General features: G+C 42.7%; 1 protein-coding gene across 6 annotated transcripts in view; it reads right to left on the bottom strand.

The window, feature by feature from the left end:
- Nucleotides 1-95: 95 nt before the first annotated feature.
- The window catches only part of PIKFYVE (phosphoinositide kinase, FYVE-type zinc finger containing), an 86,229-nt gene continuing 68,715 nt past the window's right edge, over nucleotides 96-17,609 (bottom strand). For all 6 annotated transcript variants that reach the window (XM_064515284.1, XM_064515283.1, XM_064515286.1 and 3 more), the window contains 14 exons: nucleotides 17,031-17,091; nucleotides 16,258-16,413; nucleotides 15,363-15,483; nucleotides 14,107-14,202; nucleotides 13,292-13,375; nucleotides 12,707-12,798; nucleotides 11,662-11,826; nucleotides 11,026-11,085; nucleotides 10,427-10,603; nucleotides 9,600-9,703; nucleotides 9,242-9,370; nucleotides 7,638-7,899; nucleotides 4,866-4,940; nucleotides 96-3,915 (listed from right to left, as the gene is read on the bottom strand). In XM_064515284.1, coding sequence (XP_064371354.1) covers nucleotides 3,800-3,915; nucleotides 4,866-4,940; nucleotides 7,638-7,899; nucleotides 9,242-9,370; nucleotides 9,600-9,703; nucleotides 10,427-10,603; nucleotides 11,026-11,085; nucleotides 11,662-11,826; nucleotides 12,707-12,798; nucleotides 13,292-13,375; nucleotides 14,107-14,202; nucleotides 15,363-15,483; nucleotides 16,258-16,413; nucleotides 17,031-17,091 — 1,698 coding nt within the window. In that variant the 3' untranslated portion in view covers nucleotides 96-3,799. The remainder of the gene's footprint in view (nucleotides 3,916-4,865; nucleotides 4,941-7,637; nucleotides 7,900-9,241; nucleotides 9,371-9,599; nucleotides 9,704-10,426; nucleotides 10,604-11,025; nucleotides 11,086-11,661; nucleotides 11,827-12,706; nucleotides 12,799-13,291; nucleotides 13,376-14,106; nucleotides 14,203-15,362; nucleotides 15,484-16,257; nucleotides 16,414-17,030; nucleotides 17,092-17,609) is intronic.

The following is a 17,609-nucleotide window of genomic DNA, read 5'->3' as shown; positions in this document are numbered from 1 at the left end:
ATTGCTGCAGAGCAAGCAGAGGGCTTAGCATCCCATTTTCCTGAATCGGAAGCTACAAGAGACATAACTGCTCCACCACATGGAATGGACCCAAGTATATTTTAGTTTCTTTATTTGTATTTCCATCTATATACATTACATTTTGATTCTCCAAGTAGTCAAGGCAGTTACTCTCAAATAGTTCAGTACATCAATTTTTATAAAATACAGCTGAATGAAGGCAGATTAGAAATACATACATTATGGTACATTAAGTGCTTTGAATAACAGTTAGCTTGACCTCCTGCTCGTGAGCGATTGATTTGGTTTTGCTCGTTCTCAGAGAGGACAGCCCATTCCACAGGTAACTCCACCGGAGCCCCACGATGCTACTTAACCAGCGAGAGTCCCTCATGTGTGCTTTTGGGGGGCCAGAACACAGCCCTGAGCCACTGCAAGGTGTTCTGCTGTCTACGCCACGACTCAAAGTCATCGCTTCTGACTGGGACAGGATTTAGACATTTGTCACAAGGCCTCAACTTGATACAAAAGAGCGAGCCAATGTAGCTCTGAAAAAAAAAAAAATGCAGTCTTTGATTGCAACCAGGATTTGCTTACACATGCACTAAAATTAAAAAAAAAAAAAAAAAAAAAAAATCCAAGGGCTCAGGTAATACCCAGGCTGCTCCCTTCAGACACCCCTGGGCATGCTGCATGGATGCAGGCCTAACACAGCCCCACAAGGAGGGCTTCTCTCAAACACCTCTTCTGTAGGAAGTATTGCTTTCCTCTGGAGAAAGTCAGCTTTGCAGCAAGTGAAATGTGCCAGGATGGTTCTTAGAATAAGAAGGGAGCATTTGGGAAGGTCTGTTCAACTGCTGGGATTTGAACTAGAAATGCTCACAGCTTTGTTACAAGGCACCCAAAGATGTCCCAGCTGCTGTTGACACTGCAGCTGCTGTGTTACCCATCACTAGCACGGTTTACTATGCACTCCAGTCTGGTCAGGACTGGGCCCATCAGCCACATCCTGACCCAAAGCTAGCTGCTGATTCCAACCCAGGATCAAGCCTGAAAATCCCTCTAACTGCTACGACTTCAGCCAAAGGTCGCAATTCACATCTCTGGGCTCTCTGTTCACTTGATACAAACCAGCTGCCCAGGGTGGACAGTTCCTTCATTTCACACAGTGCCTAGAGCCTCATACTGTCATGCCCAGCACAGGAGAACATGAGCTACAATCGGATGATCTTGTTGCTCCAGAGCCAGCTGTCTGGGACTCTGGAAGACAAGCAGTGTAAGTGCAGCCACACGCCACTGAAGCGAGGGCTACTGGTGACAGGCTAAGGCTAGCACATCCCACTCCACAGCAGCCTGGTGCAGATGCCTTGATGCTGCCCATATTCATGCTCCATCACTCATTCCACATACTGATCAAGGGGGAAAAAACCATAACCAGCTGCTCTTGGGTCACCTTAGCTGTTCAGGCAAGTCAAGGTTTTACATTGTAAACTTTAGGAGGGGAAGGAGAAGGAACACATGTAAGCTTGAACTGAGACTGGAACAGATTCAGGCTGCGTGGCAGGCTTTCTTCCACATCGATGGACCAAAACAGAAGGTAGAAGCCACAGAAATGAGAGTAGCGTGGAGCTGATGGACAGGCTGGTTCCTCATTACACAAGGCCAAGAAAAACCCTGCGCACAGCTAGCCATCCTGGGAATACAGTTCAACACAGGAGGCAAAATGTGCTCCAGAGGCAGCTAGTTGCACTTGATGAGCTGGCTTGATTGGAGGGGCTCTGGGCCAGAGGAACCAAGCAGTACTGTGTCCTCTCTCCACAACACAGGGCATCACTGCAGCCTTCCACACGGCACCCCCAGAAACAGATCACACTAGGCAGAGGAAGTGTGAACACTTTCATTTCTGATGCTTCGAGGTCAGCATCTTTTCTCATCCTCTAGTGGGGCTTTGCAATGGGGGGTGGGGAGAATGACAAAACAAAAAACAAACAACAAAAAAACCTAACAACTTCTTTCACTACAGAACACAAATGAGTGTTGCCTCCTGGCAGCTCAGGTTGTTTTCAAAGCCCAACAGTTCAGTTCTCACTTCTGGTGTTTTCCTTTCTCAGTGCCGCCCAGCTGGCACACCTGAATAGGGCCACCACCATCTGCTGCAGAACACGATACTGAACACAGGAGGAAGGGTGAACAAAATGCACATTTCAGTCCCTAGTTACAATGAAGCTGGCATTACCAGACAACTGGTCAGAATGAGCAAGTGGTCATAAAGGGCTCTGCTGTCCCAGACTCTATGCTCATTTGAAATCCTGCCTACATCAAAGATTAGAAATCCAAGGACAGTGTTCTCACCTCTCAAACTCATGTACAAAAGCTCTTATTTACTGGCCTGTATTATACTGAAGCTAAAAAGTAAACTCGTCACCTACAAAAACAGGTAAAAATTAATAAAAATGGAAAGAAGTGCTTATTGTCATATTGTAGAGATTCACAGATCTCTGCACATCTTATCCATCACACAAGATACCTGTTAGCTCAGGTTTTCCTTTTTACAGAAAATGAAAAGGACATTCATCTCAGTGGTGCAAAAATCTAATACTGCTGAAGATAGTTTTCTGTCAGGACTGCAGACAGTGTAATGAGATCTGGATACTCGTTCTCATCAGCATGTCATGAATGTAAGAAAAAAAATTTCTCTCTCTCCTGGCAGAATCTGAGTATGAGGTAAAGGCATTGTTTGAAAGTCCTGGGGAACTGAAATGGATTTGAAATGATCTGCCAGGGATATTAGTAACAGTAAGGAGAAAGTCATCACTCTGAGTCAGTATCCTTCATTACATCTTGCAATTTAGTGCCTTCTGCTAAGGAAAGGGTTAACCAGCTTCATAACTATACATACCCAAGTCCTGCTTAAACAGATGGGTAGATTTTTAATTACCCGCTTCCAGGGGTTTGGACAACATTTAGATCAAACTATTTTTTAGGATACAAGGGATACATTTTGGGTTTTGCAGTGTACAGATGACTGTCAACCTATTTTTATGGGACTCAACTAAGTGGAATTATGACTGATGAGGACAGAGTTGCACTGCAGTAAGATGCACTTAAAAGATGTAGTCATTTAGAGGGTTATGGCATTATAGTTATGGCGCTGCCTTAAAAAAAAATAACAAAAAGGAATCCACCCATGCACACACCCCCACTCTCAAGTACTGCTTCTAGAAGCTAGGAAAAGTTGAAACCACAGAGCATAAGCAGGACAAGTTATTCATGGATCGTAAACAGGTCAACTGAAGACCACTGCAATGATAGTAGAACTTTGGAGTTAACTTCATTCTTCTCTCACTCACCCACCCACCCACACAGAAGGGATTTATTTCACATTTGCAGTACCACACATCCACTACAGAAGCATAAGTTACTCATTCAATACCACATAGGGAGTTTAAGACTTACAGAGATCATGTACTTCTATGCAAAATTACACCATCATGAACAGAATAGCATCTGTTTCAGTGCCCTTGTACAGAGAGAGCATCACCTTCCCTGCCGACAGAGGGAAGGTCTCTCATCAATGCTCTTCAGTGGTACCTTATAGCTTAGATCCTCGAAGAGGCTGGCTCGCTTGTCAGTCTCCAAGAGAAGATTAAAGTGCAACAAACAGATCTTACACTTCAGACACACATGGTCAGTGCAGACATGGAATTGCAATCCTTTTGCTTACTGTTGGGCTGACGGCAGGAAGGGAGCACCCTATGATACCATTCTCTTCTTGTGCTTTCCCAATATGGGCTTTAGCTTAGCAATTCAGGCCCAGCCCTGTCCAGTGATCTGGTACCATCAGGAAATACTTGTCCATAGCTTCACAGAACCTGGTCCGGTACAGTTCTGGAGAGACCACAGTTGGCATCTTACCTAATATGTAAGAGTCAAAAGCAATTAGAAGTGGGCTGAAGAGTCCATTGTATCAATATGGCAGTACAGACAGGTTTCATATGAAATTATAACACCAGACAGCAGAATGGAGACATACTGTACAAGGAAGGGTCTTGGAACCAAGAGGTATTATCAGCCTTTAAAACAAAACAAACAAACCAACCACACCTACAAGACAAGTGAAGTCAAGGCCTGAATCCTTAACACAGAATTGAGTTATCTGAGATTGCAGGAACCACCTAGGTTTCTTACAGCAGCCCTGATCAGTTTTCTTCATCTCACCCCCCTCCTGTTTACATGTCTTTGACTTTTTCCAATAGAAATGCAAATCCCTCCCAGTAACAGTTCCACTCTATAGACATGCTCTTCTCAACTTTTCCAAATATCTCATCAGTGGGATCAAGTGTTTCCCTTCCCCTCCTGCTAACATGCAGCCAACACTGCACAACAGAAACCCCCCTCACTCCCACGAAAGGAGCTCCTCAGCTCCCCAGAATCAGGACAGTATTAGTCAACTACTGGATAAGAATTTCTCTATGCTAACAGCTCAGGAGTACAACCAGTTTTCTGGACTGAAAAGGCATCTTTTGAAACCAGACAGCAAGGGCTTGAATCTGCTCTTGCTAGTGCCTTTGTATGGCTGGCTAAGATTTTCTGAATATTGGATAACTAAGAAACAGAAAAGAGCAGTCTAGTAAGTGGTTGATCATGCCCCATTCCCAGGATTAATAATATTTAAAAGGTCACTCATGGAGGCAGACCAATGCAGGAATTTCTCTGAAACTTGTTATTTCTTCTACTCTGCCCAAGTTTAACTAGTGGTGAAACTCTGCATGGTGGGGAAGTTGTGGATTTGCTGGTACAGCTACTGGAAGCTTCCAAGGGAAGAGTAAACATGACCAAAAGTCTTGCTTTTGTTCTGAACTTACCTTGTCCTCCTAAGATGCCAGTTGACTTCACCACCATTTCAAGCTTTTTGTCCCATGTAAAGGTGCGAATATAGTCTGTCACAAGAAAAAAAATCCACACACAAACATGTTGTATGTATTATAACCCAAATAGCATTGTTCTAAAATTAATCCATCTCCCCTTCAGTAGAGATGTCGAAGCAGTAGGCTTCTATAGCCAGGACTTCAGCACTTATCTCTGCCAGCTGCCTCACCTTCTGGAGAACTGTTTGGATAGGGTGAAAACGGTAGTTCAAAAGCCCATCAAGATCATAACCAACTCTTCCTGCTTCTACAAAAATAGATTTCTCAGGTATTCCCTAGATTTTTCTTTAACCATATTAGAGTTTTAAGGGCTTGATTACGGGAGTCACTTAGCTGATCCCCAGCCCAGAAACACATCAAGAAGCCCTCACTTTGTTCTAACAGTTTCTGCTACCTGACCACCACAGCTAGCAACACCAAGACTTGGGCACCTATCCATTTAGGCCAGTAGTACTCCTCTTCTAGGTGTCTGCAATGAAGTTTGGAAACAGATAGTGAACATTTTCCACTTGTCTTCATGAAATGGAGGATTAGAAACACCAAGTGACCCTGAGTGGAAGAGAGGGGGGCACTCCAAGAAGTAGAGTTCAGAATTGCTTCCAAGTCCCCTCCAGAAAAAAATGAGCTCAGCCATTACAACAAGCATATGAACATTTTGGTCTGCAGACGTAAAGCTGTGGTAAATCAAGTTTTTCATTACTGGATCTCATTACTCTTGTAACTCTTACTACTCTTAGCTAGGAGCTAAAAAGAAGAAATCAAATCACATAAAGAAGCCTGTAAACCTTTCTCGTAACATTTGGTGACTGCTGTGATTACACAACTTTGAATTCACTAATTCTATATTTACAAAAGCCCACCTTAAGTATCCATGTGTTTCAAGCAAAACTCATTTAGACTTGCCAACCTTCAATTTCTTATCAGTTCGTTTGAATATTCTTAGAAAACGCCCCCTCAGAGTGCTTTAGGGTTGACAGCATGTTTGTGCACTACTGTCCCTGCATGCCCCAAGTCCCAGAGCCCAACAGAACAGGGCCTTGGAATAAAAACAGGGTCTTCACAGGCCCTCACAGCCCTAACTTACTTGTATCCTCAGCATGACTAGGATTTGAAATAGTTAGAGATTCTGACCCCAAGTTCAAACTCAGTCCATGCTAATGGTTTTGCGTCCTCTTCCCTTCCATAAGCCAGCTTGAGTATTGTGGAAGTAAAACAGTTAATGCCTGTGGATGTAAAATAGTTAACCCTTCACAGGCCTTTGCAGGCCTATATAGCAAAAAAACATCTGCAAAGACCTTGCTGAAGTCTGTGTTCCCAGCTATTGAAGGAACATATTGTCAAAAAAAAAAAAAAAAAAAAAAAAAAAAATTGTACTATCCATTTTGTCGGAGCCTCCTCTTCTGAAGTGATTCACTCCCTTTTTCTGTTTATCCACACAGCTGTAGTCCTGTGAAGGACAAATCGTATAATCCAAAGGTATATTAACTCTGTAACAGCCTCTTTAGGGCAGAATTCACATCAGCAGAGGCTGTCATTCTGCTTCTCTGGGTTCCCCCCTATAGCTACAGTAATAAACTGCTTTTGCTCTGACGTGAACCTAAATTGTATTCTGGTTAATCCACGACAGTATCTTGCAAGTTCTCAGGGCAGCATTTAGAGAATGTTGTGACAGTCTGATGCAACAGGCATGCCCTCCATTTCTGAAGATGTTAAACAAGTTCCTTCAGATCATGAACAGCTGTTCTCACCACAGTGAGGGAACAGTTACATTTAAACGTCATATAAACCATATTTTTTAAATAGGGTCAAACTTCCCATTAGACAGCAAAATCCACATGCACACGGGAAGCAGAGTCTCATCCCATTTACTCAAATATTCAGAATGTCTAGAAGACAAGGAAGTAATAATAACTTACAGTTCTTTGTAGCTGGGACTCCAGTTCTCAACTAGGAGTGTTATTAGAATGACTTTAAAGCTTTAACAGTAAGATAGATTAATTCAGATTTCATGGCTTGAGTTCTCAACTGAAAACATTTCTAGACCAGGTTTCAGGAGCAACTCATTTCAAAGAGTCATTTCCACATCCTGCAAAATGGCTCCATCCTGAGTCTTGTGCACAAGACTAGTTTGTCTACCTAAACATGAGGCTCTATCTTCAAGGCACACATCAGGGGATCTGGCAAGGGAATTACCAGGTTGCCACCCACGCTATTCAGGTCAGACTACATGATCACAAGTGATCCTGTGATGCTGAACATGCCTCTTCCATCCCAACTTCTCTCCTCAATATTTTTCCTCCTCAGACACCTCCACACAAGTTACAATTTAAGTTCAATGATATTTATATAGCTACTTAACCTTAAAGACTACACACATAGGGGCATAAAAGTAATGCCTCCCTGCTTCAACTGGAGTCAAAGTGGAGGTTAAACATCAACTCAATTTTTTTTTCTCTGCCTGAGGGATCTCCTACATATATTCTTATTCATGCAAATGCTAACACAAGCCCATAGAAGAGCTTGGGAGAAGATTTCTTGCCTCTACTCTGAACACAGATGGGAGGTGGCAGCAGCATTCCAGCAGGGAGAAGACAAGCCCACCTGACCTACATCTCTGTGGTGGTGGTATGGTTTTAAAAGTAGTACGAATACCTGCAAAAGAAAGCAGCCTCACTAGCTGAAAGTAAGAAAAAGCAAAAGGCAACCTACCAATGATCCCAACCACCAGCTCATTGTTGGTATCATCGCGACCCACCAGCAGGGAATAGTCTATGATGAGGTGGCTGGAGAGGAACTGGGAATCACTGTGTATAGAAGCTCTCAGCACAGCCTTGCAATGGGAACGGATGTATAGAGGGTTGTCCCGGACCATCTTCAGAAGGTTCTCATCCAGCAGGACAACATCACAGCTTTCCTTCCCTGTGTCTGTTTTAACATTTCTATTCCGGAGGGAGCCCTTCAGGTCAAAAACCTGCAAGTGGAGAACAGCGGTACTTTGTTCCATCATTCTGTGAGGTTCGAGGCTTCAACGTGCCGAGCTGCAGTGTTTGAGAAGGCAGCACAGCATGGCAACTCTTTCCTTCTTGGCAGCAAGACAGCGGCTAACAAAAATATTTTCATACTACATAGAATTAAGTTCCCTGAGCAGTAAATAGTGCTTAAACCTACATGAAAGCTCTGCAACCTCAATTCACAAGCTTTAGGCAAGTTATTTTTAATATTCAGCATAATCAAAGAAAAAAGTGAGTCCCTATTTTTAAACAATATGGGCAAACTCAGTTCTCCAGACAGGTTCTAGGGACTCAAAGGCTGATAAAAGCAAAGCCACTGAAAAGAGAGATGGGCCTCAAACAATGCACAGTAACATGGGTTGGCAAGGCAGGAGACAGACAACAGAATCAGACAGGCTAAGAGGACCTTTGGAGGTCTGCAGCCCAATGCCCTGCTTGAAGCAAGTCCAGTAAAAGTAGGTTGCTAAGGCCTTGTCCATTCCTGGAATTATTCAAAGCTTGACTGGAGAGTCCAAAACCTCTCCCGGTCTCCATTTCCAGTGTCTGACCACCCTTGTGATTAAAAAGGTTTTCTACATCTAGTTAGAATCCCTCAATTCACTTCCCAGAAACATTTACCTTTTGAGGTCAGACATTGAGAGGGATAGTGGAAAGAAGTGAGTCTATGCAGTTTCAGATGTGTCATTGGTTTTAAATTCCTTTCAGCATCAACTCTGTATTTGAAAGTAGTTTTCCCCAGTCATTTCAATGTCTCCATTCTACTGCCTCACAAAGATCACTTTTCCTCTATCAAGAACAAGATCAAATTCAAAGCCTTGTTCCATGCATTAAGTGGTACAGGGAGAGGACAGTAGGTTCAAAACATCGTTAGTCTGCCCTTCCCCAACCCCTGCGCTTGCTCACCACCTCTGTAGGTGAGGCCTCTCCTAATTAGTCTGTATCCTAGTTAGTTTTTCTAAAAGCTTTGCAAAAAGGATTCACCTTTTCCTAATTAGACTGGCAACACAGCGTCTCAAGCACCAGAGATGCAAGAACAAATATAAGACTTCTAATGACTGAAGCCTATTCTACAGCTTTCTGAACAAGCCAATATAGTCATCAAGTTACTGAGGATCACATACCAAGAAACAGGCACAAACTGTCATCGCTGAAAAATGCTAGATATAGACAGCATATGTGAAGATAAAAACAACTGAAATGGCTACCAGTAAGCCAGAGCTTCCTGCTCTCAGCCAGGAAAGGGACTGCACTGCAGGGGAACAGAACACTTGGTCACACCTGACCAGCACACTTGGTTCTTACCTGAGCCATTTTCCGTCCATAGAAAAGGTTTTCCATGACAAGCAGATCCAGCTTCTTCTCAGTATTGTTTTGAGAGTTCTTGTAGCCAATTCGATAGACCCCAAGGATTTTGGCCAGTGCTGTAGGCTTCTGGTGAAGAAAATACACTGGGTATGATTTCTGTGTACAGGCAATGACCAATCAGCTATCCAAAGTGCCACTGTTTTGTCTGCCTGTGTATCACAGCTTAGAAGCTCTAGCAAAATTCCTGCTTTTCATCTTTAAACTACCAACATATTTTCTTTTGCTTAAGTGAAAGGAATTAATGGAAACTAGTTTCCATTGCAGAACAGTAACTAAAATAAAGGCTTTTTATTACCTTCTGCTGAACTGCATTGATGATGTAAGTGAAGTAGTGTGGAGCAAAGTCGAGGAATGACTGGACCTCCAGACGAGGCATCTGCTTCAAAATGAATCTGTCATCTGTTTTAACATCAACCAGAGGCAACAGGGTTACATATTGCAAGTGATGTATTCTTTTAAAGTTTTTTAGGACTGTTATGTGGTTGAAGCAGTTTGTCTGAAAATTTAAGGACTATAATTCTCTTAAACCCTTAGCTACAGAAAGTCATTTTTATGAACTTTCTTACTCCAGATGCTGAAAGCTTTCTTTCTGGATTTCAGCCTATTAGCAAACTGGGGAGAAGAGACTGCCTAAGCTAGATTTACCTCAGCTACATGAGCTCCTTATACAGACAATAGAAACAACCTACAGACTCTTCCAGAAGATTATTCAAGACCTGCTTTAAGTAGGGCCTACAATCAGCCACTAAAAACAAACAAACGAGAAAAACTACACTAAAAAAAAAAAACCCTACAAATCAGCTATGGCATATGGAATAAAAAGCAGTGTGTTTGATAACCATACCTTCCCTGAATTATACTGGTGTGTTGTCTGAAGTTTGCCTAGGAAACTACAAGTTTTCTGTTCCACTCGTCTCCTTAGCTTCTACCCCTGGAAACAGAACTCCCCTATCACCACTTCATTTTTCTGCATGTACAAAGAGATAGACAATCTGACTTTGAAAACCTCAGAACAACTCACTTGCTTTCCGTTCTGATTGGCCACTTGACACAGTCAATAGCCCTCTGCGAGGGATAATCAGGATTTAAATAAAAAGGTTGGGGGGAAGAAGCTGCTTTTACCCTCAGTCACATAGAATGCAGCTCCAGATTTGCCACCTCGTGCCTGCCAGGGCATAGAGTGAGAGAGCGAGCGGATGAAGTCCTCTTCACTGCTCCCCAGTATCACTTCACGCATCTTGTGAAACTCGCCAGCATAATAAATCCGGCAGTAGAACTTAGCATTTGCATCTGAAAACTCTGCAAGAAAAGGTCTTCTTGAGTAACAGTTATGAAGATTTTACTGTCATCTGGCAAAATCTATTTTCCTAAACATCCCCCGCCACCACCTATTGTACTTCAGAAGTTTGAAGTGATAGGACTTCAATGGAAAACTTGCAGGTAGCATAAAACAAGCCCTTCAGATTAGCTCACAGCATATACTAGTGGAAACTGTCCAAACAAAAGATCAACTGAAAATTAAAAGTTTTGTGGGGTATTTCCACATCAGAGATTGATTACAATCAGTAAAAATGCCATTGGTCTGTTCTGATCTTTTTCCTCCTTCCTGTGTAATGCAAAGAAAAATAATTTCATTTCATCAACTTGAAGGTTTCTTGTACATCACGGGAAGACAGGAGTATGTCAATTAAGACTTCAAGTTATTAATTACAACAACTCACGGAGTTCCACATGGGGATTCACCAGCTGTTTCTTCTGTCCATCTCCTCCATCTGCCTCATCTGAAAGCGCAAAGGGATCACTGTCTGTAAGGCTTGCTCATTATCATTACCCAGAAAAAGCTATGCAAGATACCACTTATAAACTCACATTACAAGAAAATTATTTTCTTTTTTCAAGAATACATAGCTAACTGTAAAATTATAGATATGGTTATGATTATATATGCCAGAAGATGACAGTCATTCATGCAATATGTAAGTGCAAGCTTTTTCTTCTTCATTCTCTTTTCCATGAGCTGAAACAAAGAAAAATTAAACAGGAAGTGAGGAAGAGAGTCTGGACTGCTAGATAAAATTCAGCTCGATTCTAAGGAATTTGAGCCCAGCCTACTCAATGGCTAGACCGTCCCTACAGTTGCAGGGACTTGAAAGTCTCCATTTCTTTTCTCATAAGGCAAAGCAATGTCTTCAGGAGAAACCTATATTTGGTGCTCAAAACATTCATTTTCAAAGGATGTTGGGTAATCTTGGACTGTTGAAAAAGAAGTCAGAGCTGGAGTCCCTTCTGGACTTTAAGTATGAATGAGGTTTGGGAGAAGTAACAGTCCAAGGTAAAAGACGATCAGAAATTGGTACCTGGAGGTTCTGCCCCTTGGTTTTCTGCTCCTTCTTTGCCCATCTGTCCAACCTGGTAATAGGCACTGTCAGCACCACGCAAGGTCTCTTTCTTCTGGGAAGACAGGTCTGGGCTCTTCCCTCCCGTGCCACGGAAGAAGGACAGAACACTGGATGGTTTCTTTGCTACAGTAAAGAATGAAAGAAGTTAGTACTGACATTTACAGAGGCAGTTTAAAAGATAAAAGCATAACTCATACAAACATTGGCCGTTCATTGTTCTAAATGGAGGGATGATACTATTCAACTGTAACTCATTTGCTATTCTTCAGGCAACCAAGGTCCATTGGGTTAGCTGATTTAGTGTTCTGAGTAGCATTCTGGAACGCTAGAGTCATTTGACAGTGTGTTTCGCAGAGATGGGGAATTAACTGCTTAAAACACTGCTATTGCAGGAGTGAAGTGTCAACATTTCAACTGCAGCAAAGACAATTCAAAACAGAAGCTGCTACAAGAGCCATAACTTAAGAATATGGGGAGAACACCACCACAAAAAAAAAAAAAACACAAAAAAAACACACCAATGAATGAATGGCATCTTAAAAGCATATAAAGCAAATATAAGTTAAATAAATGAAGTGCAAGTTAATAAGAACATCCCTTCTCTGTTTCAAAATATTTTAGTTAGCATCTTTTCAAACAGGGCAATACCACAGTCAAAGAGGCCACCCATGTCATGTTCTGACTAGATCCAAAAACAATCCAAGTTTCATTACATAATAACAGATTAAAGATTCTGATCTCATAAGAAACCTAATAAGCCATACTGGACACAGACTTTTAAAGTATATAACATGCTCTGTATCAAGGCAACTCTAAGACACGTTGCAACTTCAGCATAAGAAAGTTTGGTACGCCAACCTGGAACAATTGGGATTTGGTACTCAGGATGCATTTCCCTTGTTCTAAGTTAACCCTCACAAGAGCTAGAACTCAGCTCATCAGACCTGAGTCCACTCAACCTGAAATTAATGTTATGGATATTATTTTGGCAAAATGGTCTTACGCTGTTCTGGTTCTGCAGTGCGATTTGAAGGACCCATGTTTGACTCAGGCAGGCGGACAGGACTACTGCTCTTTGGTTTGTTGTCTGACATGCTGAAAGTGGGGGAATAAAAACATAGTAAGTAAAAAAAAAAAATACTACCATCTGAGTTAATTCAATACTTCACTACTGTACATTTAGTTCTCCTCCCTGCCTAATGCTAAGGGGATACAATTTAAAGTGCTAATGATGTACAAGTCTCCAAAGTTGGCCTCCACCTCCCTGAGAAAAGTATACACCCTCCTGAACCTAATTCTCTGAGGGCTTCACTGCAACAGCTGCTTCCATCACCACAGAAAAGTTCAGGCCCAGTCATCTCTATCATGCACACAATCAGGGATCAAGTGATGAAGCCAGCACAGCCCCAGTGTGAAATGGAAACTTAGATACTGTAAGAAAGCATTGGTGACATGGAACATGTCAGATTCCACCATAAAGCAGAAAGCCCAAGAAAGGCATATTTTGAGAGCCGTTCCCCAAACTAACTTTCGCTTCTTCACCATGACTCTGTCTTTGCTCTAGTATACTGTAGAACTTTTACGTAACCTGTTTGGCTGGAGTCCTTCTTCAGAACTATTCTTCAGAGATGCTTTAGATAATTCATCCAGGGCATTTCTGTATTCCTTGCAACTGAAGGAGGGGAGGGGGAAAAAAAGGAAGTCAGTTCTCTGGGAGTCCTTGCAACACCAGCCCAAAGATTCAGTTCAGAGACTGAACTGAACTATCAGAAACAAACCCACAGCAGGACACCTTCCCACCACAATTAGGTCTCAGTTGCCTTGGAACAGAAGCTGCTCTGGATCATGCTGCAGAAGATACCTCACTTTGCTGCCCTCCTCCCCCTGCCCATGCCTACATAGACAATTTAAGAATGAGCCACTTGAAGTCTGTTGCCTAGCAACATACAAGCCCCAAGATTTACTGAAGCACCTAGCTTGGAAAGCTCAGCAGTAACAAGAGATACCATGACTACAGGCAATGGAGAGACTGTGTTATGAATACCCAGTCTTTGTCCTCTAGCTCAGTTGCACTTCCTTCAGGCTGGAGAGCTAATCAAATTGCATTTGCAGTTCTTTCTCTAACAGTGTCAGTTTCCAGGGAACACCACACTCAACCAACTCATTTTTGTGTATTGAGTTGGGAAAGATCAGTCTGAAATCCAGTTGCATGTTTAAAAATGCTACTGACATGTGGAAGATGGGTATGGACACAACTTCAGCTCTGAGAAACTCTCAAAGCAGCTGAGGAAGGAAATTCTGTTTGTTCCCTGCTAGAGCTTATGCATTACTTGCACACAAAAGCTGCAGAAGTATGACATGTATTAGTTTAAACCTCAGAGAAACAGCAAATCACATCAGTACCTGAGAGCAAAAGCTATGATGGAGCTTGGTTCTTTCTCACAGACTGCAATAGGTACACGTTCATGTTCATACATTAGGTAGTGCTTATCCGGGTCACTGAACAAAAGTAAAACAGAGAGAATGTTAGCAGATTGTAGCAGTTTGTGGAAAGCAAAGGTTAAGTTTTGGCCAAAACTCAAATTTCATCACTGCACTCTAGACACAAACAATTCTTTGAACTGCAAGTCTCAGCATGGAGCCAGAGAGCCCCAAATCAGCTTCTCTAATCCATTAGACACATTCATAACTATGTGGTTAAACATAAATGTTAATGTGTTAGGGTAAAAAAGTCATCACTTCAAGCAAGTTTATTATAGCAGTGAACCAGCTCCAAGCTAGAGTATGAGTTTATTTCTGTTTAGCAGCCACTGTTTCCAACAGCACTAAAACCTGCTTGTGCTTGCATTGACTGTCCTGCAGCATGGGCTGCAGAGTGAAGCAAGAATACGAACCTGGACGCCCTCTGTACAAAAGCTTTAGGACACAAGCCTCCAAAAATCCTCCCAAATCTCTATCAGGCTTTTTTACTCGTCTGTAGGCCCTAGTCATTTACTTTATACCTCACTAGCCCATGGCCTCCACTACTACCTTGGGGTAGGATTCAGAAGATTTAAACTCAGGCTGCCAAACATTAGGCTCACATCAAACAAACAAGAAACACTAATGCACGCAGACCGAGCAGTTGAAAGACTTTCCAGCCTGCCCATTTTCACGTGGGCAAGGAACTTGAGGGCACATGCAGTAGCCATTGAACCTGACCTACACCCAGACAATGCCCATTTGAGTCCAACCCTTGGAAGAGGTCTGGAAGCAAAAACAAAGAGAGGCAAGCATGAAGCTTTAGTAAGTCTTTGGTAAGAAAGGACATTTCCTCTCCCTCCCTGCAGCAGAGGAGTTAGAAGACACCCCCTTCTCCCCCACCCAGGAGTTCTGGGGCTAGATGCCTGCCAGGAAGAAGAGATGAAATTGATAACGTATGTGTGCAAGGGTGAACCAGGAGAGGGATTTGAGTCATTAATAAGGAAAGGGGGTGACCTACAAACACCTAAAAGACATACAAGAGTCTTCTTGCCTTGAAGATGATTTACAGTTTATCCAAAGACAAAACCGAGGTGATGACTTAAATGATCTGGTAGGCAGAGGAAGCATGCACAGCTCTGACTGCAGTCGGACTAGGCTGCCAATTTAGTATTTCACACGTAGTAGGCAGTACTTACAAGGGAAAGGGAATGGGGTTATAGCTGTTTCCAGGCAACAAGTTGGCCAAGATAGCTTTCATAGTAGACTTCTCCTTCACTTGGCTGTCTGTAGATCCCAGCGAGTGTCCATCAAACACATCTGGAACAGAGATGACTTAATTCTGCACCACATAATCAAACTTTAAGCTGTGAATTTGAAAAGAAGCTAGTAGATCAGTTTTTATTTCCATGAAGTCATGTAGTATCTTTCCCCAAAACATTTCAATCCCAGAATACCACAGTTATTTTGCCCAGTTAAGAAACTGGGCCAAGATCTAGTGAGTTGCCTAGAACTACTGAAAATCTACAACAGAACTCAAGGCTCTCCTCATTCCCACTCTAAATTGTTCTTCTGCCCTTGTAACTATATACGTGCACACACTGTATCTCAACTGATGCATGAAGTATTGCGTCTGCACTAATAACTTGGTTTTAGAAGGCTGACTGACTCCACCTGTGGCCTGAAGATAGCAACAAAGAGCATTCAAAGACTGAATCTATTGTTTTGTCAGAGAAGTGTTTGAGACAAAAAAGAAAGCAAGTAAGGGAAAGAGAGCTGGAGAGAGAAGCAACGCTGACCTTAACATAGGAGACAGGTAGGTTTCTTGCTAGTCTGCATATACTTCTTCTGCAGCTGCAGAAGCATCCTTAGCTATTAGCCTGAGGCTAATTAAAACAAACAAAGAAAAACTATGCTCATCCTGAAGCAGTGTACTTTCAAGGAGCAAAAGGTACTCTCAGTCTGCTGACTGAAGCAACTGGTTCTACGCATTATGCTTCACAGAGTTACCAAAGCTGCCATTTCCTAAACAGATCCCACGTGCTTGCCACAGAGAGACAGGAGGACGAGTACAAGACCACAGTTGAACGATACCTTCTGAGCTGCTGGTTGTGTCCTGTTCAGAGAGCGTGTTGGCAAAGGATGAGCCACCAGTCAGCTGCTCTGACACAACCTCTGGAGGGGTGGGCAGCTGAAGATGGGTGGAGCCTGTGGAGCTCTGACTGGATAAAGCGGTCAGGAAACGATCCTCTGAAAGTACAAGAGCAGTCAAGGACACAGGAAAGCATTTCACATGGCTGTTGCAGGTGATATTGAGGCAAAGTCGTCACCAGTGTCTACTTTCAAAACTTTAAAAAAAAAAAAAAAAAAAAAAACTTAGAAAGCATGGAGGACCACCCAGAGGAAAGGAACTAGCAACAGATCAGTGCAGCACATAACCTCCAGAAGATGCACAGGCTTATACCCCCACTGCCTTCAGCTCCAACAGACTCTCAGTATACCTCAATAGGTAAGACCTCTCAGCACCTATAACCACTTCACAGAACAGGCTAGACATTTCCCAAATTCTGTGCAGTATTTCTGTAATTTAGAAAGACTCTGAAAGTTTTTAAACAGTGATCAAGTTCAAAGGAAAAACCCTTGATGGCCAATTTAGCATCATTAGTAACACAGGCCCACATTTTGCTTTTTGTAACAGTAAACTAGAAATTGGTTTATTCCCATCTTGTGCAATGGGGATTCACTGTCAAACCTGGTAATTTAGAGAAACAAAGGCTCCCATATTATGTCAGAGAAAGCATTACAGCAAGCTTCTTTTTGGTAGCTTAAGAAAGGGGGGAGGGGGGCGGGGGGGGGGAGAAACAGACCTTTCTCTCCATTTTGCAGTGCTGGAGAAACATTGCGCGGAGAAGCATCCATGCTACTGATCTAGAAAGAGTAACAAGAGATCCATGTTGATGCTAGGGTCCCTACAGCTATATGCCTTCCTCTCACCACTATATCTGCCACCACGTGGCAGAGACGAGGCACAGTATCCCAGCTTTCCCCAGTTACTGTCTCTGTATGCTGCTTTAAAGACAGCACTCCTTCTCTGTATAAGCCTACTGGCAGCTAGATCAAGGTTAAGTGTTTCAGCGTTTAAAAGTATTAGTTCAGTAGAAAGGACACAAGTACATGCAACAGAGCAAATCCAGGGTCTCAAAATGAAGGAGAATTACCCTTGGAGTCCTTGGCACACACTGCTAAAATTGGAGCTTTTAGGAGTTCAGCCTTTCTGCATAACACATTATTATTATTATATCATATTACAGTATGGACATCTCACAGTACCAGCTCCCAGATGCAGGCTTGTCCAGCATGCTGGCAACTGTCAGTCCCCCTAAGCAGGGCTCCCTTTGAGGTAGCAGTTCCAAAATCATTTACACATTCCCCTGGTCAGACGCCAC

This window comes from Dromaius novaehollandiae, chromosome 7 (genome assembly GCF_036370855.1).
Source record: "Dromaius novaehollandiae isolate bDroNov1 chromosome 7, bDroNov1.hap1, whole genome shotgun sequence".
NCBI lineage: Eukaryota > Metazoa > Chordata > Aves > Casuariiformes > Dromaiidae > Dromaius > Dromaius novaehollandiae.
This window is presented reverse-complemented; position numbering and strand designations above follow the sequence as displayed.